Here is a 17,217-nt window from a genome sequence, read left to right as displayed (position 1 = left end):
GTTCCCTGCCCAGGACGAGCTTACTGTCTAGATGACGAGCTGGCCTTTGTGCGGGTCTTGATGGCCCAACCCAGCCCCATTCCCGAGGACCCTTGGACTCCATGGGCAAGACCTGCCAGACCTTTTCTTTCTTTCAGTTTCCGTAGCATATGAGGCCCTGGTTTCATTTCTTTCACTTTCCGTAAGATCATCATTAAAAAATGATTTTCTTAAGGAGGGCAAATGTGTGGATTTCCCTGGAGTTGGGGGCTCCCGGCTTCCCACGGGGCTCTTGCCAAGTGTGTCTCAGCTCCTCGATTATGCCAGCGCTGCTCGGAGATGTGGGTTGGAGGCCGGAGCAGCCTCATTATGGAGACAGATTTGCTGGATCTCCCTGGGGTCTTGGGGCGTGGGCCGGGACCTCATCGCTCAGCATCAATTTTTCAGGCTCTGTGTTTGACCAGTTGGCTGGCTTGACTTGCCCCCACCCAAGTGTCCTCTGAAGCTCAGCTGCTGGATGTGCTGAGGAGGAGGAGCCCAGCGCCTCGGTCGGCAGTGGGTGGGCCCTGACCCATCAGCCCTCCCTAGGGACATCGGGGGATGCCGAATGCAGCTTCCTGCTGGAGACTTCTCTCAAATCCAGGGGTGAGGGACAGCATCTGCCCTTTGCCATGGAAGTTGGAGCAGGGACGCTGAGAGCTCAGTCTGTAGGAGTAGGAGACAACTACTCAGGTGTTGACTGGAGACCCCTGTGAGACCACGTCAGGCAGGCACAACTCAGGAAAAGTCCATCCCCCTTTCTCCAAGTAGGTCTCTGTAGGGCTGATACAGTTGGACAGAGTGTGAGGAATTGGCCAAGGCCTTCCAAATCGTCCATGATTTATGGAGGTGGGGTCCACTTTTACTCCTCAATCCTCCGGTCCCACTTTCCACCCTCCCAGGCCCTTGCAACACTGGGGCCTGGACACATGTTTTTAATTGACTCTCTGAGGCTCCGACTTCCTGCTGTAATTGGAGGTTGAGGCAATGCTGGTATCTGGCCAGTAGAACAAGAACATATCACAGCAAATGGAGGGGAAGTGTGTTATGAGAACATCACAGCTTTCTCTCATGCTCCTGGGAAGGGAAGAGTCCCCAGAGAGGGTCCTTTAGGAGGAGACAAACTTCGAGGAAAGCCACGCTCGGAGCCCTAGATAATAGATTTTTACTTTTTTCACCTGCTGGGCATATGTATTACTCACTTTGGGATTCCTGAGATCTCTCTGATAAACTCTGTTGTCTACATAGCCAGAATGTGAAAAATTGGCTGGTTAACCATACTGACTAAGGCTCGTCCAAAGCGATTTCCTCACTGTAGATATCACCCAGTGACTTCTAGACTGTGAGCCCACTGTTGGGTAGGGTCTGTCTCTGTATGTTGCCAACTTGTACTTCCCAAGCACTTAGTACAGTGCTCTGCACACAGTAAGCGCTCAATAAATATGAATGAATGAATGACTGCTGTGCCTGGCCAGCCCTTTTCTGGGAGAGGGTCCTGGAGAGGGGAGCAGGGAATAAACAAGGATCAGTGAGTTAGGAACAGCTCCCAGGAAATGGAAAAGCTATTTCTGAAGCAGCTGGCTAGCTGCCCACTCAAAGCAAATCTGCTGGAAATGGCTACCCCATACGAAGAGATGTGTCCCTGGGTCTCTCCCTCAGTCTGTGCGTCCCAATTTAATTTTATTTCAGGGAAGAATTTAAAATGTAGGCACCCTCATGGTGGAGGTCGAGGTTGTTCCATGGGATGCCAAGGTGCTGAGTTTCCAGGTAGATGCATCAGTGGGTCTAACTTGCTGACCCCCAAGCCTGTGGGGGAAAAGGTTGGTGACTTGGGCTAAATCAATCATCAGTCGTATTTATTGAGCGCTTACTGTGTGCAGAGCACTGTACTAAGCGCCTCAGAGGGCACTGGGGTTTGAAACATTACCCATGAGACTGGGGAATCTGTGGTTTTTTTTTTACGGAATTTGTTAAGGGTTTACTGTGTGCCAGGTACTGTACTAAGTGCTGGGATAGAGAGAACTAATCAGGTTGGACACAACCCATGTCTCACATGGGGCTCATGGTCTTAATCCACATTTTACAGATGAGGAAACTGAGGCACAGGGAAGTTTGCCCAAAGTGACAAAGCAGCAGATAAGTAGCGGAGCCAGCATTAGAACTCAGGTCCCCTGGACTCCCAGGGATAGAGACACTGTCTGTGCTGTATTCATTAGGCCACACTGCTTCTCTTCTCTGTTGTCTGGGGGTTCCTCTTCAGCACTTGTCCACTACAGCACCTGTCATACTTCCACTCTGAAACGCTTGTCCCTCTTTGCACCCTATGAGGTGGGGCTCTCTGGACAGGGCTAGGACAGAGAGATCCATTGGCATAGTAGATTGATTAACATCAGCTGAGCTTGGAGCAGACTAGCAGAGTCCTTGCTCTCCAGGGGAAATCAATATTGGTTTCCCTGTGGGACAGAAATCTCTATTAACCAGGGGCATTCCAGAGTCCTTGTTCTTGCTTTCAAAGAGGAAACACACCATTAGGAGTGGCTTTAGGTGGGACGATGTTACTTTTAGCATTTTGTCCTCTCTTTCTCCAAGACCCTTCCTGTTTCTTAGACTGTAATGTCCCTGAGGGCAGGTACCATTCATTCATTCATTCAATCGTATTTATTGAGCGCTTACTGTATGCAGAGCACTGTACTAAGTGCTTGGGAAGTCCGTCGGCAACAGATAGAGACAGTCCCCAACCAACAGTGGGCTCACAGTCTAGAAGGGGGGGACAGAGAACGAAACAAAACATGTTAACAAAATAAATAGAATAAATATGTACAAATAAAATACAGTAATAAATACGTACAAACATACATATATACAGGGTCTTTGCAGATCTGTGTGTTGTCACGCTAGCCCGGTGTTTGAAATAGAGCCAAGAACATTATGGCCCTTCAATCCGTGTGAAATGAAACATATCGATTAGCTCCAGAGAAAGGCACAAGTTTTGAAGAGGGAGATATTTTTGTCATTTATGTTCTTTGACGTTGTACTTTTCTTTCATGTCTATTAACGTCTTTCCTATTCTCTAGGTATCTTAGGTTTGTAGGCCAGATTGTAAACTCGTTGATGACAGGGACCGTGTTTTGTTCTTACATAATTCCCTCACACAGTCCAGTGTCTAGTACAGTAATCTGCATGACTAACAATCCCATCCGCATAATGTATGTGTGTAAAGATTGCCCATTACTGCATTTCCTCATTTTCTCCACAGGACCTGGTGCTGCTTTTTTTTCTATTCTTTGATGTCTCCATCTTCCCCAAGCCTCCGTTCTGAGGCAGCCACCCCATTTCTTGCTTCACACCAAACTGACCTGTTTTGCTGTCATCTAATGGTCCATTGCTCTGCCACATCTTTTGAAGTTTTGCTTTGCTGTGCTTTTGAAGCCTTTCTGCCATCTCTTCTGCAGTGATCCCATTTCAGGTCTCTATAGAGAAAAGAGTAGGCGTTCTGCCCCATCCGTTCTTCTCACATGTCCCACCCGGTGAAGGTGTGATGAGCAGTGGCTTTTTGGTGCTGGAAGTCTGACTGTGCTCCAGGATCTTTGTGATCCTGGCTTGTCGTTTGCCGTGAAATATTGCAAGCACGAGGTGGTAGTTGAATTGCTGTAGAAGTTGAATGGGGTGTGGGTGGTGAGGTCCGGTCACCTAGCCATAAAGGAGGTTGGTACGTGGCACCCTGTATACTGTTACTTTAGTCTGAATTTTGGTGCTGTGTCAATGCCATTCTGTCTTTGAACCTCAGTAGGGGACTTGCTATCCTTCCTGAGTTGGCCTCCTACTGGGTAATGAACTCTTTAGGAGACAGATTTTAGTGACCTCAGTTCTGTTGTTCCTTGATATACTGGGTGTGGATTGGTAGGTAATTTCAGTCTTTGTCAAGATTAATTTGTAAAACCTAGTGTTCTGATTCAGAGAAGTGGTTTGTAGTCCTATTCATTCATTCACTCAATTGTATTTATTGAGCGCTTACTGTGTGCAGAACACTGTACTAAGCACTTGGGAAGTGCAAGTTGGCAACATATAGAGACGGTCCCTACCCGACAGCGGGCTCACAGTCTAGAAGGGGGAGACAGACAACAAAACAAAACATATTAACAAAATAAAGTAAATAGAATAGTAAATATGTACAAGTAAAATAGAGTAATAAATATGTACAAACATATATACAGGTGCTGTGGGGAGGGGAAGGAGGTAGGGTGGGGGGGATGGAGAGGGGGAGGAGGGGGGAGAGGAAGGAGGGGGCTCAGTCTGGGAAGGCCTCCTGAACTTCCTATAGAGAGTGTGTGTGTGTTTCTAAAGTAGTTACCAGCAGGTAGTTGTATGAGTGAATGACCTAAAGAATTCCAGTGATCTGTTAAATTGAAAGAATTTCCCCCAAATTGGAATCATGTGCCATGCCAGTTTCCAGATACCTTGGTATATCTTCAAATATGGCTGCATAGACTGTGTTGAACAGGCCTGGTTTCTTTGGAGTTGAGGGCAGCCATATCATTGAGGAAGAGTGTTATCATCTTGATGAAACTTTCAGAGGTTGCAGAGCCCAGTCAGCTGCTGATGTCAGCTGGTTGTGTGTACAGTACTCAGCACATAGTAAGCGCTCAATAAGGCCATTGATTGGTGTCAGATACTTTGGAATAGTTGCTAAGCACTGGATAGAAGTCTTGATGTTGTTCCTTGCATACCTCCAGTATTTGATCAGTGTCATATTTGATCAGTCAGTCAGTGATTAGAAATGCTTGGAAGAGTTCAACAGAAGCAAGACTCACATTCTCTGCCTTCAAGGAACTTACGAGCCAGTGGGGGAGCCAAATAGACACAGTTAATTCACAAATAGTGAGAGGAAGAAGAACAAGAATGAACTGTGTGGCAAAGAGCATGCCTGCTGTGCTCTTCAGTGTTCTGAAGCGGCATTGTGATTCCAGCGAGGGCTTCACTAATAATTTTCTTTAGTTATTGGTCCAATAGGATTCTGTCTAGAGACTTGCCAGTAGTGGCAAACAATGAGAAGCAGCTTGGCCTAGTGGAAAGAGCACAGACCTGGGGTCTGAGGACTTGAGTTCCAATCCCCACTCTGCCACAGACCTGCTTAGTGACTTTGAGCAAGTTGCTTAACTTCTCCGTGCCTCAGTTCCCTCATCTGCAAAATGGGGATTCAGTTCCTGTTCTCCCTCCTGCTTAGGCTGTGGGGCCCCATGTGGGATCTGATTATCTACCTCAGTGCCTAGTCCAGTGAGTGGCAACTTGTACTTCCCAAGTGCTTAGTACAGTGCTCTGCACACAGTAAGCGCTCAATAAATGCGATTGAATGAATGAATGGCACATAGTGAGTGCTTAATGAATGCCACAATATTTTATTTCCACAGTCAGCTTTTGAAATCTTGTGGCATTTCCTCAGTGCCCCATATGTTGAGGAAGAGCCTGTGAGGGCGACTGAACAGCCTGTCCCCTTCCTGCCTGAAACTCTCAGCTAAGGTTGACCAGCAGACCAGGGAGTTTTGCCATTCTTCATGTGGAGACTTCATCAAGTTTTGGCACAAGAGCCATGACTTCACATGTTGTCAGGCAACCTATTCTGGGTGGTAGAAAGGGTAAATAGGTCACTGAAGTGCGCTTGGCATATCTTCAAGGTTCTGTCTTTGAAATGAGGGTGGAGCCGGGGGTCTGCGGCAGTGTGTGTGGGGTCCATATACATTTTTCAGTGTTGTGTAGGAATCCATGGTTTGTTTTCTGTTAGACTACACAAACGAAAGGGTGTGGTGCCTCTTGAACTGAAGAGAGAGCCAGAAGGAGGAGACCTGGGTATTTTCTCGACTCCACCTGTGGTTTTTGTGGCCTTAAATCAGCCCTTGTCCCTCTCTGGATTACTTCTGCCATCAAAGACACAGATAACTCCCTAGCCGGCATGGGAAATACTCCCCTCCTTTGGCTCTTGGGGAGATCCGAGGCTTATGTCTCTCAAACCTGAGACTCTCATGTGTCCCCTCTCAGCAGTCCTTTCTGGGCAAGTGGGCAAGCCTGTGAGAGGTGGGGTAATCCTGAATATTTGGGTTGTCTGCCAGCCCTCGCGGAAAGGACCAAAAGTCTCAAAAGCCGGGTTCGAATCCCGGCTCTGCCAATAGTCAGCTGGGTGACTTTGGGCAAGGCACTTAACTTCTCTGTGCCTCAGTTACCTCATCTGTCAACTGGGGATTAAGACTGTGAGCCCCACGTGGGTCAACCCGATCACCTTGTAACCTCCCCAGCACTTAGAACAGTGTTCTGCACATAGCGCTTAATAAATGCCATTAAAAAACAAAAAGTGGCGGGGCTGGGTTTAGAACCCAAGTCCATCCGACTCCCAGGCCTGTGCGTTATCCACCACACCACGCTGCTTTTTGGGTCAGCTTCTAGCTCCCTTTGCAGGGGCCACCAGGGAAATTTCTAAGAAGTTCACCTCAGGCACAAAAATGGGACCCGGCTCTCCTGCATCCAAGAATTCCAGCCGAGCGTTTTGGCCAGGAGGGAACTGAGGGCTTCCTGGGTCCCCTCTCTGATATGTTGCCAAATTGTACTTCCCAAGCGCTTAGTACAGTGCTGTGCACACAGTAAGCGCTCAATAAATACGATTGAATGAATGAATGAAAAGCACTCAGAGTCTCGGCAAGTCCTGAGGGAGGGGATTCATCGCCCCACTTGGACTTTGCTTTATTTGTCCTGACGTGCCTTTCATTTTGTCTATCTTCCCTGTGGCCACAAACTACAGAAAGATTATCTTCACTCTGGGAAGGAGTGCGTCCTTTCCCCAGTATCTAGGAATTCAGCGATTCTTGAGACAAGATTTTTCAGATTCTCCGGTGCAGATTCTAAGCAGGGAGCCCCATCCCCTTCCGTATCTGATGTAGGTACTGTGTTGATTGGCAACCGCGGAGCACACCTAACGGGGAATTTTTGAAGCGTGATGCTGATATTTTTGCAGGATCTTTTTTGGGGCGTTATATAAACTTCTTTTAACTACACCCCCGTGGAACCCTCTGTTGTCCTGGCAACTGATCAAATGAGAAATTCAGGCCATCAGCACCGTAGAGAGTGAAGCTCGCCCCTCCCGAGACCTTCAGTCTTGATAGCTTTACAGCCAAATGTTGAGAGAGAAGCAGCGTGGCTCAGTGGAAAGAGCCCGAGCTTTGGAGTCAGAGGTCATGGGTTCAAATCCCAGCTCCGCCAATTGTCAGCTGTGTGACTTTGGGCAAGTCACTGAACTTCTCTGTGCCTGTTACCTCATCTGTAAAATGGGGATGAAGACTGTGAGCCCCCCGTGGGACAACCTGATCACCTTGTTACCACCCCAGCGCTTAGAACAGTGCTTTGCACATAGTAAGCACTTAATAAATGCTATTATTATTATTATTGCGATTAACTAGCCCCGAATAATGATGCCAGTGGCCTCCACTTACCTGGACTTTTTGGGTGGCTGAGCTCCACTGCCTCAGTAGCCTCCCCTCTCTGGCAGCCCCAGATTGTTGGGTTGATGTCAGGCCGGACCTTGTCCTGGCACACAACCGTCTGTTGCAGTACACACAAATGTGTTTTATCTCTGGCACTCTGGGTGGAAGCCAGGCCAGTGGATAGGGAGAGGACCCATCATCATCAATCGTATTTATTGAGCGCTTACTGTGTGCAGAGCACTGTACTAAGCGCTTGGGAAATACAAGTTGGCAACATATAGAGACAGTCCTTACCCAACAGTAGGCTCACAGTCTAAAAGGGGGAGACAGGGAACAAAACCAAACATACTAACAAAATAAAATAAATAGAATAGATATGTACAAGTAAAATAAATAGAGTAACAAATATGTACAAACATATATACATATATACAGGTGCTGTGGGGAAGGGAAGGAGGTAAGATGGGGGGGGATGGAGAGGGGGAGAGGAAGGAAGGGGCTCAGTCTGGGAAGGCCTCCAGGGTACCTACATCTGTGGTCCAAGCCCAGGAGAACATCTCCAGTTCTTTTTGTGTTGAGACCCTCAGGACCCCCAGCTACAAAGTGGTGGTTAAATACTGGTCCCCCTTTAGACTGTAAGCTCACTGTAGGCAGGGGATGTTACTGTCATATTGTACTCTCCCAAGCACTTAATACAGTGCTCTGCGCACAAGTTAGTGCTCAATAAACGCGACTGAGTGACTGAGTCCCAGGCTGCTGATCCCTGGGGCCCATTCCCATGTTTGGGGAATGGCAGAGCCAGGGGTGCTAGGAAAATCCAGAAGTTGTGTATTTAAATTCATTCATTCATTCAATCGTATTTATTGAGCGTTTACTGTGTGCAGAGCACCGTACTAAGCGCTTGGGAAGTACAAGTTGGCAACATGTAGAGACGGTCCCTACCCAAGAGCGGGCTCGCAGTCTAGAAGCACAGTCAGAGAAGCAGTGTGGCTCAGTGGAAAGAGCACGGGCTTTGGAGTCAGAGGTCATGGGTTCAAATCCCGACTCCACCACATGTCTGCTTTGTGATCTTGGGCAAGTCACTTAACTTCTCTGGGCCTCAGTTACCTCATCTGTAAAATGGGGATTAAGACTGTGAACCCCACATGGGACAACCTGATCACCCTGTATCCTCCCCAGTGCTTAGAACAGTGCTTTGCACATAGTAAGTGCTTAACAAATGCCAATTATTATTATTATTAGAAGACTGTGAATCCCTAGAACTTCTATAACAGATGCCTTCTAAGGAGTTCTAAGTGCTTTCACAACTATCATCTTGTTGGTCTTCAGCCTTCATGGGAGTTGGTAGAGGGAGGCGGCAATGATGGTTTCTTTTTACAGAAAAAGACACTTAGTTACAGAGAGGTAAAGCAGAACTGAGGCTGGAACCCAGAATTGGGATCCTTTCTCCCTCTAGAAATCTGGGACTTGTTCCGTTCTTCCCTTGCCCTGGGAAGCCTGGTGAGACTAAGAGCCTGTGTGGGCAGGGATTGTCTCTATTTGTTGCTGAATTGAACTTTCCAAGCACTAGTATAGTGCTCTGCACACAGTAAGCGCTGAGTAAACGCGATTGAATGAATCTGCCCGTGTTGGCTCCAGCAGGGTGGGGAGGCAACCCCCAAGCCAGAAGCAACCCGATCAAACAGAGCTCATTCCTGGGGGCACCAAAGCAGATCCTGGAAATAACTCCGAGGCCACTTACCTTGATTGGCTCACTTCCTGCTCCTGACTCCTGCTCTCCAGAGCCAATGCCTCTGGAAAACTGGGGAGTGAGGAGTTCCCCTCTGGCCCCTTTTAAGAGCCTGGGAGGTGGTGGAGTTTAGCATTCAGACCACTGTAGCAGTAGGAACACTGACTGTGGATTAGACAGAAATAAAGGAATCAGGGTAGTGCCTCAGAGGAAGGGGAAATAGGAGGAGGAGATTTGAGATCAGGGAATAGTAATAATAATAATAATGATGGCGTTTATTACGCGCTTACTATGTGCAAAGCACTGTTCTAAGCGCTGGGGAGGTTACAAGGTGATCAGGTTGTCCCACGGGGGGCTCACAGTCTTCATCCCCATTTTACAGATGAGGTAACTGAGGCACAGAGAAGTTCAGTGACTCGCCCAAAGTCGCACAGCTGACAATTGGCAGTATTTAAACCCATGACCTCTGACTCCAGAGCCCTTGCTCTTTCCGCTGAGCCATGCTGCTTCTCCTAGTAGGCTGTATTCTATTTATTTTATTTTGTTGGTATGTTTGGTTTTGTTCTCTGTCTCCCCCTTTTAGACTGTGAGCCCACTGTTGGGTAGGGACTGTCTCTGTGTGTTGCCAATTTGTACTTCCCAAGCGCTTAGTACAGTGCTCTGCACATAGTAAGCACTCAATAAATACGATTGATTGATTGATTGACTGTAGGCTATACCCAACCCAGCAGAGGACCAGGATACTCAAGTGCAGAGCGGAAGCCTGGGGTGGGCTTAGGTGCGGGAGTTTTTAGGAAGTTGACTAACTCGTAGAGAGGTGGTGAAGAGATAGAGTGAAGAGGAAGCAGCAACTTACAGGAGAGGAGGGGAATTCTGGAGAGAGGGAGGCTGGAGAAGGAAGATGATGCCAGTGATTTTCCATGCCCTAATATTGGTTCCATGTGACTTGCCTCATTCTTTGTGAGTTGAGAGGGAGGCAAGGAGCAAAGTTGTGACATCAGGAGGCTGTAGTTAGGGTTCTTGTCTTGGTTTGAAATGCCGCCTTTTTTTTTTTTTTTTGGTATTTAAGTGCTTGCTAAATGCCAAGCACTGTAGTAGATACAAAATAATCAGGTGGGATCCAGTCCCTGTCCTACATAGGGCTCCCAGTCTTATTCCCCGTTTTACAGATGAGGTAACTGAGGCACAGAGAAGTGAAATTATTTGCCCAGGTCTACACAGCAGACAAGTGATGGACATGGGATTAGAATCCAGGTCCTCTGATTCCCAGGTCCGTTAGTCCACACAGCTTCTAATGCTCTTCTTGGCCTTACCTCTCTGCATCATTGGGTCACCTTGTGGCCCAGTCCCAACCCCAAACTCATCATCATCATCATCAATTGTATTTATTGAGCGCTTACTGTGTACAGAGCACTGTACTAAGCGCTTGGGAAGTACAAGTTGGCAACATATAGAGACAGTCCCTACCCAGCAGTGGGCTCGCAGTCTAAACTCCATCCCAGATCCTCTGGCCACCCAGCATATTGACCTTCTGAAGCCCAAAATAGGTGGGAGCACTGAGTGGGATGGGACCAGTGTTTGCCATATGGGGTGGGGGGGCCAGGAAGCCAAAGTGTGCAAGGTGAACCACATATTCCTTCTCTTCCTCCTTCCCTCCCTCAAACAATCAATCAATCAGTCCTGTTTATTGAGTACCTACTGTGTTCAGAGCACTGTATCAAGCACATAGGAGAGTACAATGCAGCAAAGTTGGCAAACACATTCCCTGCCCACAGGGGCCTTGCAGTCTTGTATGGATATGTACATTTAATATAAATTATGGATAAGTGCCCTGGCACTGAGGGTGGGGTGGATAAAGGATGCAAATTCAAGTGCAACACAGAAGGGATTGGAAGAAGAGGAAATGAGGACTTAGGGAAGGCCTCTTGGAGGAAATGTAATTTTAATAAAGCTTTGGAGGTAGGGAGAGTGGTGGTCTGTTGTATATGAAGGAGGAGAGAGTTCCAGACCAGAAGGTCGGATATGGGTGAGGGGTTGGCAGTGAGATAGACGAGATACGGGTTCAGTGAGTATGCCCATCCCCTGACCTAAAATTGGCTCAACATGTCCCAGGATCCCAGCCCTGGAGGAAAAGAAAGCTGGGACTCAGAGTAACTCTTCATCAATATTCCCTGCTGCGGGGCAGGGCAGGGCAGATGGTAGGAGATGCTTAATCCGAAAGAGAACGGGGCGGACACAGTTGTCAAATCGTGGAACTTGTTCTCTGGAAGGGCCGAGGCTTCCTCCCCCTCACTCTGGGGATTGCCTGGAAGGTTTGGGGCAGTCGAGTTCGGAAGATGGACTCAGTGACCTTTTGAGGCCCAGCCACCCAAGGATTCTCCAGTTCCATAGCAGAGTTTCCCATCTGTGAACGAGCACACTTTCGTTACCGGTGCAACTGAGGGCTGGTTTATGTCCCTGCGCTGTAGCCACCCAGGAAATGAAGCTGGGGCTAGGGTTGGGGCCTCTCCAGCTTTTCTTGAACAGCGGTAACCTTTCTCCTTTTAGTATGCAGTTTAGTGGTTCTGGGGATTCCCCCAGCCGGAGGCTAACAACGGGTCTTGCCATAACCGGTTCCCTCGCTTAGGTCCGGAAAACAAAACAATTCTACCACCTAGGCGAACTCGTTGGTGCAACAACAACAAAACAAACTCTAGCCTAAATGTGGTTTACATGATACCTTTTCAACATCTAAGGTTTTGAAGGCCAGTTGTAGGGCTCAGCGTCATTTATTTACTGGGCACTTAAAGACATAAATAAATGTAAATAAAAGACAAGGCAAAGTTTTTGTTCGTGAGTGGTTTACCATCAAATGGGGAAGACCAACAGACAGAAATTGCAAACATGTAACAGGGAAAAGCGTAGATACCAATGCTAAAAAGAAATATAGGGAATAAATAATAGATAAACAGTTGAAGGCTAGAAGGTGGCTGAAATTTTTAGAAACTTAAACATATTGAACTAAACCTGCTAAATAGGTCCAAAACAGAACTCCTTATCTTCCCACCCAAACCCTGTCCTCCTCTAGACTTTCCCATTACTGCCACAAGCCTGTAACCTTGTGCCTCTCTCTCATTTAACCTAACACTAAATCCTGTCGGTTCAGCCTCGAAACATCACTAAAATCCATCCTTTCCTCTCCATCCAAACTCCTGCCACGTTAATCCAGGCACTTTTCCTATCCCACCTTGATTACTGAATCAGCCTCCTCGTTGATCTTGCTGCCTCCTGTTTCTTCTCACTCCAGTGCATACTTCACTCTACCACCCAGATCATTCTTCCACAGAAACATTCAGTCCCTGTTTCCCCACTTCTCAAGAACCTTCAGTGGTTGCTTATCCACTTCCACCTCAAACAGAAATTCCTTACCATAGGCTTTAATGCACTCAATCAACTTGCCCCTATGTTACTTTGCTACTCTTCTACCTTAACCCAACCTGCACACTTCACTCCTCTAATGCCAGCCACTCACTGTACCTCAGTCTCATCTATCTTGCCAATCTCTCACCCATGTCCTGCCTCTGAACTGGAACACCTTCTCTCTTCAAATCCAACAGCCAGTTACTCACTCCCACCTTCAAAGCCTTACTGAAGGCACATCTCCTCCAAGAAGCCTTCCTGACTAAGCCCTCATTTCCCCTTCTTCCATAACCTTCTGCAGTGCCCTGACTTGCTCCCTTTATTCACCGCTCCCCTCCCCCTGACAGCACTTATCTACATATCCATAATTTATTTATATTATCCATTGTTCCCCCACTCCCACCCTGTAGGGTGTAAGCTCGTAGGAAGGGAATGTGGCTGCTATATTGTGTTGTACTCTCCCAAGCACTTGTTACAGTACCCTGCACATAGTAACTGCTCAGTAAATACAATTGATTGAGATAAGATCAAGAAGGTAGGGATTAATCAGAGAAGGCCTCTTAGAGAAGAGGGGGGCTTTTTAGGAAGACTTTGAACGTGGGGAAGGATTTGGTTCTGAGAATCTGAGGAGAGACTATAGACTGTAAGCTGGTTGTGGGCAGGGAATGTGTTTGATAACACTTTTATACTCTCCTAAACTCTTAGTTCTTAGTAAGTGCCCAATAAATACCGCTGATTGGTTGATAGGAAATTCCTTGCTGAGGGAAAAGCATATTCAGTGGGTCAGATGGGAGCGAAGGTACAGTTATGAAAGCTAATGAGCTGGGATGCAGTTAGAGATGAGGGCGGAAGGTTAAGTAAGTAGCTGATGGAGAAGCTTGAATCCAGTGCTTAGGACTTTTTAATTCAGAAATTGGGTGCCCCTGTGGGCTTTTTGAGGGAGGAAAGGGTGATGTGCCCGAATCGTGTTTTAAAAAGGTGAAGCACATGAAATAGAGCGGCTGCAGCCCCTCAGTGTTGACTTGATAGAGCTGACCCAGTTTTCAGTATGGGTTTTGTTAGTATGTTTGGTTTTGTTCTCTGTCTCCCCCTTTTAGACTGTGAGCCCACTGTTGGGTAGGGACTGTCTCTATATGTTGCCAATTTGTACTTCCCAAGCGCTCTACACATAGTAAGCGCTCAATAAATACAATTGATGATGATGATGAAGGAGATGTTCGCCCTCAGTCCTGTCCAGCTGAGCAGGCAACACCGCTCCTCTCTGTCTCTCCAGGTTGGAGACCTTGGATGGGAGCGGTCCAGCAGAGTGGATGAAGCCGGCCCGCGCACCATGTCATCATGCGTCTCGAGCCGGCCTGCCGCCCAGGATGAGCTGGGAAGGAATGGCGGAGGCGGTGGCGGCGGCGGCGGCAGCCCCAGCCCGAGCCCCAAGCCCTGCGAGGCGCTCCGCGGCCTCTCTTCCCTGAGCATCAACCTGGCCATGGAGTCCTTCATCGTGGTGACGGACTGTGAGCCTGGCCAGGCCCGGCCGGAAGGGCTGTGCGTGGAGCAGATGGAGCCCGGTGGGGAGGAGATGATGCTGCCGCTGCCGCCTGACAGCCAGGAGCCCCCCGGCCCGTCACCGGAACCCCAAGCCAGGCTCCGTCTCTCCAGCCGTAAGCTCTCCCTCCAGGAGAGGTCTCCGTCCGCCCAGTCCCCCGGTGGCAGCGCGGGCGTGAACGGGCGCTCCATCTACCCATCTCTGCCATACTCCCCCGTCAGCTCTCCCCAGTCCTCCCCTCGCCTGCCCCGCAGACCCACGGTGGAGTCTCACCGGGTCTCCATTACCGGTTTGCAGGTAGGCCGAGCCGGGCTTACTGCGGGGTGCCGGGGCTGTTTGCCGGTCTCCTGGGGAAGAGTGGCTTTTCTCCTACTTTGGGGTTCTCGCTCTTTGCCTCTTGGATGGCTCCCCCGAGGAGTGGCACTAGGTTAGAAATGGCTTACTCCGGCTGGTGGGGCAGGGATAGCCGGGGGAGTCACTGAACCTTTCAGGCTTTCTGAGGGTTGGGCAGGAGATCCCGAGACGGGTTCCTGCAGCCCACGGGGGAAGTAGAAATGGAACCCGGAGGGTGGAGGGAAGAGTCAGACTCCGAATTTCTAGTATGAAAAGTTTGGGATGGAACCCAAGAGTGGCCAGTTGTCGGCTCCATTAGTGACGGCAAAGGAGGAAAACAGCCTTGTGGACTTGCAGGGCTCCTCCTGGGGCAGTGGATCTAGGCCATGTGAGACGGGAGACCGAGGAGGAGCAGGCCTGGGCAGGGGGTTTCAGCATCTCGCCCCACAGAGCAGGCCCAGAGGATAACAAGGTGGCAAGTCCCGTATTTTTCCCATTTGTTCCCTCCCTGCACTGTCTTCCCTTGAGCCTGATGGGGTGTAGGGAAGGGCTGTGGTTTGCTAGCTGGATGCCTCGCAGAAGACTGACCAGCCCACAGTTCATTCTCCTCCCAACATGCCCCCCTTTTGGGGAGCGACTGTGAACAAAATGTGACCCTAGCTCCTTCTTTGCTGTTCTCACACCATCCACACTTCCTGCCCCTGAGCAGGAGGCTATGGAGTTAGGGCAGTAAGTCCCTGCAGCCTGAGGCTCTGACAAAACCAGTAAAACTGTTGAGTTTGCTGACACCTGCCCAAACAGAGACTCACTTTCTGTTTGGTTTTTGATCCCTGCTTCTTCCCCCCGCCTCCGAAACTCACCAAGGAGACCATCTGCCAGGTGCCAGAAGAGGAAAGGACTAAACCAGTCAAGGGACTTGATTCCCTCCAACCTATGGGTCTCTTGTTTTGGCTAATTCCATATGGAGAGGGAGGCTTGGGAAGATTTCATTGTGAGGACAGGGAGCAGTCTGGCCTAAGGAGGAGGATGAAAATGGGATGGGGAGGGAAAGGGAGATGGGAAGGAGAATGAGGAGGTGAGATTGGAGAGCTGTGGGTGGTTAAGTAGTGAGGTGGGGAGTGGGGCCATAATAATAATAATAGCAATTATGGTATTTCTTAAGCACTTACTATGTACCAAGCACTGCTAAGCACTGGGGTGGATACAAGCAAATCGAGTTAGACTCAGTTCCTGTCCCATGTGGGGCTCACAGTTTCAACCCCCATTTTACAGATGAGGTAACTGAGGCACCGAGAAATAAAGTGACTTGCCCAAAGTCACACAGCAGACAAGTGGCGGAGTCGGGAATGGGCCATGGAAAACTGGGAAGGGAAGAGAGGCTAGGGCTGGAGAAGGTGGGAGGAAGAATAACTGAATGAGATTCTCAGCAGTCAAATGGCAAGCCTTGAAGGGAATAGAGCTCCTAAGCATCAACCGGGAATGTTGTTTCTACTGATCAAGCCCGTTATTATTAGACTTCTAATGAATTGGCCTTGTGTGATTAGTCAGTCAATCTCCATGGTGTTTTTGGTCTGAGAAAGCACACAGATGACTGAGGCTGTTGATGTTTCAGGTTGGGGTTGTGGTCATTTGTTTACATTGATTTTTTCCATTTTATTGACCCCCCACTGCCCCACCTTGGGAGTGGCCTGTGGCCGGTAGCTGCAGAAATGTCTTTATCCCGGGGTGGTGATAGTGCCAGGCAACCTTCGGCCATCGCCGTGTCATCTTCCTGAGCTTTATCCCTCATGTTCCCCACAGGACTGTGTGCAGCTTAATCAATATACATTGAAAGATGAAATTGGAAAGGTAAGTGTCTCATACGTTTCCCAACCCCTGACAGAACAGATTCCAGGTTGGGATAGAGGGAAGAGTAGTCAGGGGCAAGGGTGGGAGCAAGAAGAGGTTTCAAATTGGAGAGGTTTATTAATGACAGAAACTTTTTCTGAAAATACAAAATGCTCTCAGGAGTGAAAACCTTGGTTTCCCTCAGAGCCCAACCAGCAGCTTATTTCAGATCCTATAGAGCAGTTATGTAAGTGTTTTTGTTTTGTTTTTTAAGGCACATCAGACCTGGTCTGAGTCGCATTGCTCAATCGTGGTTCATGGAGGAGAAAGAGTGAGTTTGGGAGTTGTAGGAAGGGGAATCTAAGAGGTGGGAGTGCTGGCACAGAGACCCAGCCTCCCAAATCCAAGGGTGCTATGTGTGGTCTGCTCCACTTCAGTAGACTGTCAAGCTAAAGAGAGAGTTAGTAATGGTGCAGGTGGGGTTTTTTTTTGTGTGTGTGTATATGTCTCTAGCTATTTCGGTTTTCTGTGGGCAGTGGCTTCCTTCCAAGAGACCTCAAACTTTTCAGAAGCAGAGTGTTTGGAGGTTTAGAGGGCACCAAGCCAAGAGAGTTGGGGAGTTACAGGGTCACACAACCTCCGCCCCCCACCCCCCGCCAACCCAGCAGTCCATAGGAGTAGTAAGGGGCCACGGGTCTATCAAAAGTTTTTAAACGCTGGGATCTGGCCAGGCTTGCCCCAACCCTGCCCTTCAAGATTTTCTCCCATTTGCCCCAGTGCCCCAGGAGCTTGTATTCCACCACAGGATCTTCCTGCTGGAAGAGCCGAACCTGTTTCCATCTGGATGTGTTGGCCAACCAGCCCAGAAAAACCACTTGTCTCCCCCTCTTTAAAAATTTCCTTGA

General features: G+C 48.7%; 1 protein-coding gene across 4 annotated transcripts in view; it reads left to right on the top strand.

Annotated features, from left to right (window-relative positions):
* Window positions 1-17,217, top strand: part of CAMKK2 (calcium/calmodulin dependent protein kinase kinase 2) — a 60,218-nt gene that overhangs the window by 13,263 nt on the left and 29,738 nt on the right. For all 4 annotated transcript variants that reach the window (XM_038762575.1, XM_038762574.1, XM_038762577.1 and 1 more), the window contains exons 2-3: window positions 13,886-14,449; window positions 16,286-16,333. In XM_038762575.1, the coding sequence (XP_038618503.1) occupies window positions 13,943-14,449; window positions 16,286-16,333 (555 nt within the window). In that variant the 5' untranslated portion in view covers window positions 13,886-13,942. The remainder of the gene's footprint in view (window positions 1-13,885; window positions 14,450-16,285; window positions 16,334-17,217) is intronic.

The sequence above is a fragment of the Tachyglossus aculeatus genome, chromosome 21 (genome assembly GCF_015852505.1).
Source record: "Tachyglossus aculeatus isolate mTacAcu1 chromosome 21, mTacAcu1.pri, whole genome shotgun sequence".
NCBI classification, from domain to species: domain Eukaryota; kingdom Metazoa; phylum Chordata; class Mammalia; order Monotremata; family Tachyglossidae; genus Tachyglossus; species Tachyglossus aculeatus.
This window is presented reverse-complemented; position numbering and strand designations above follow the sequence as displayed.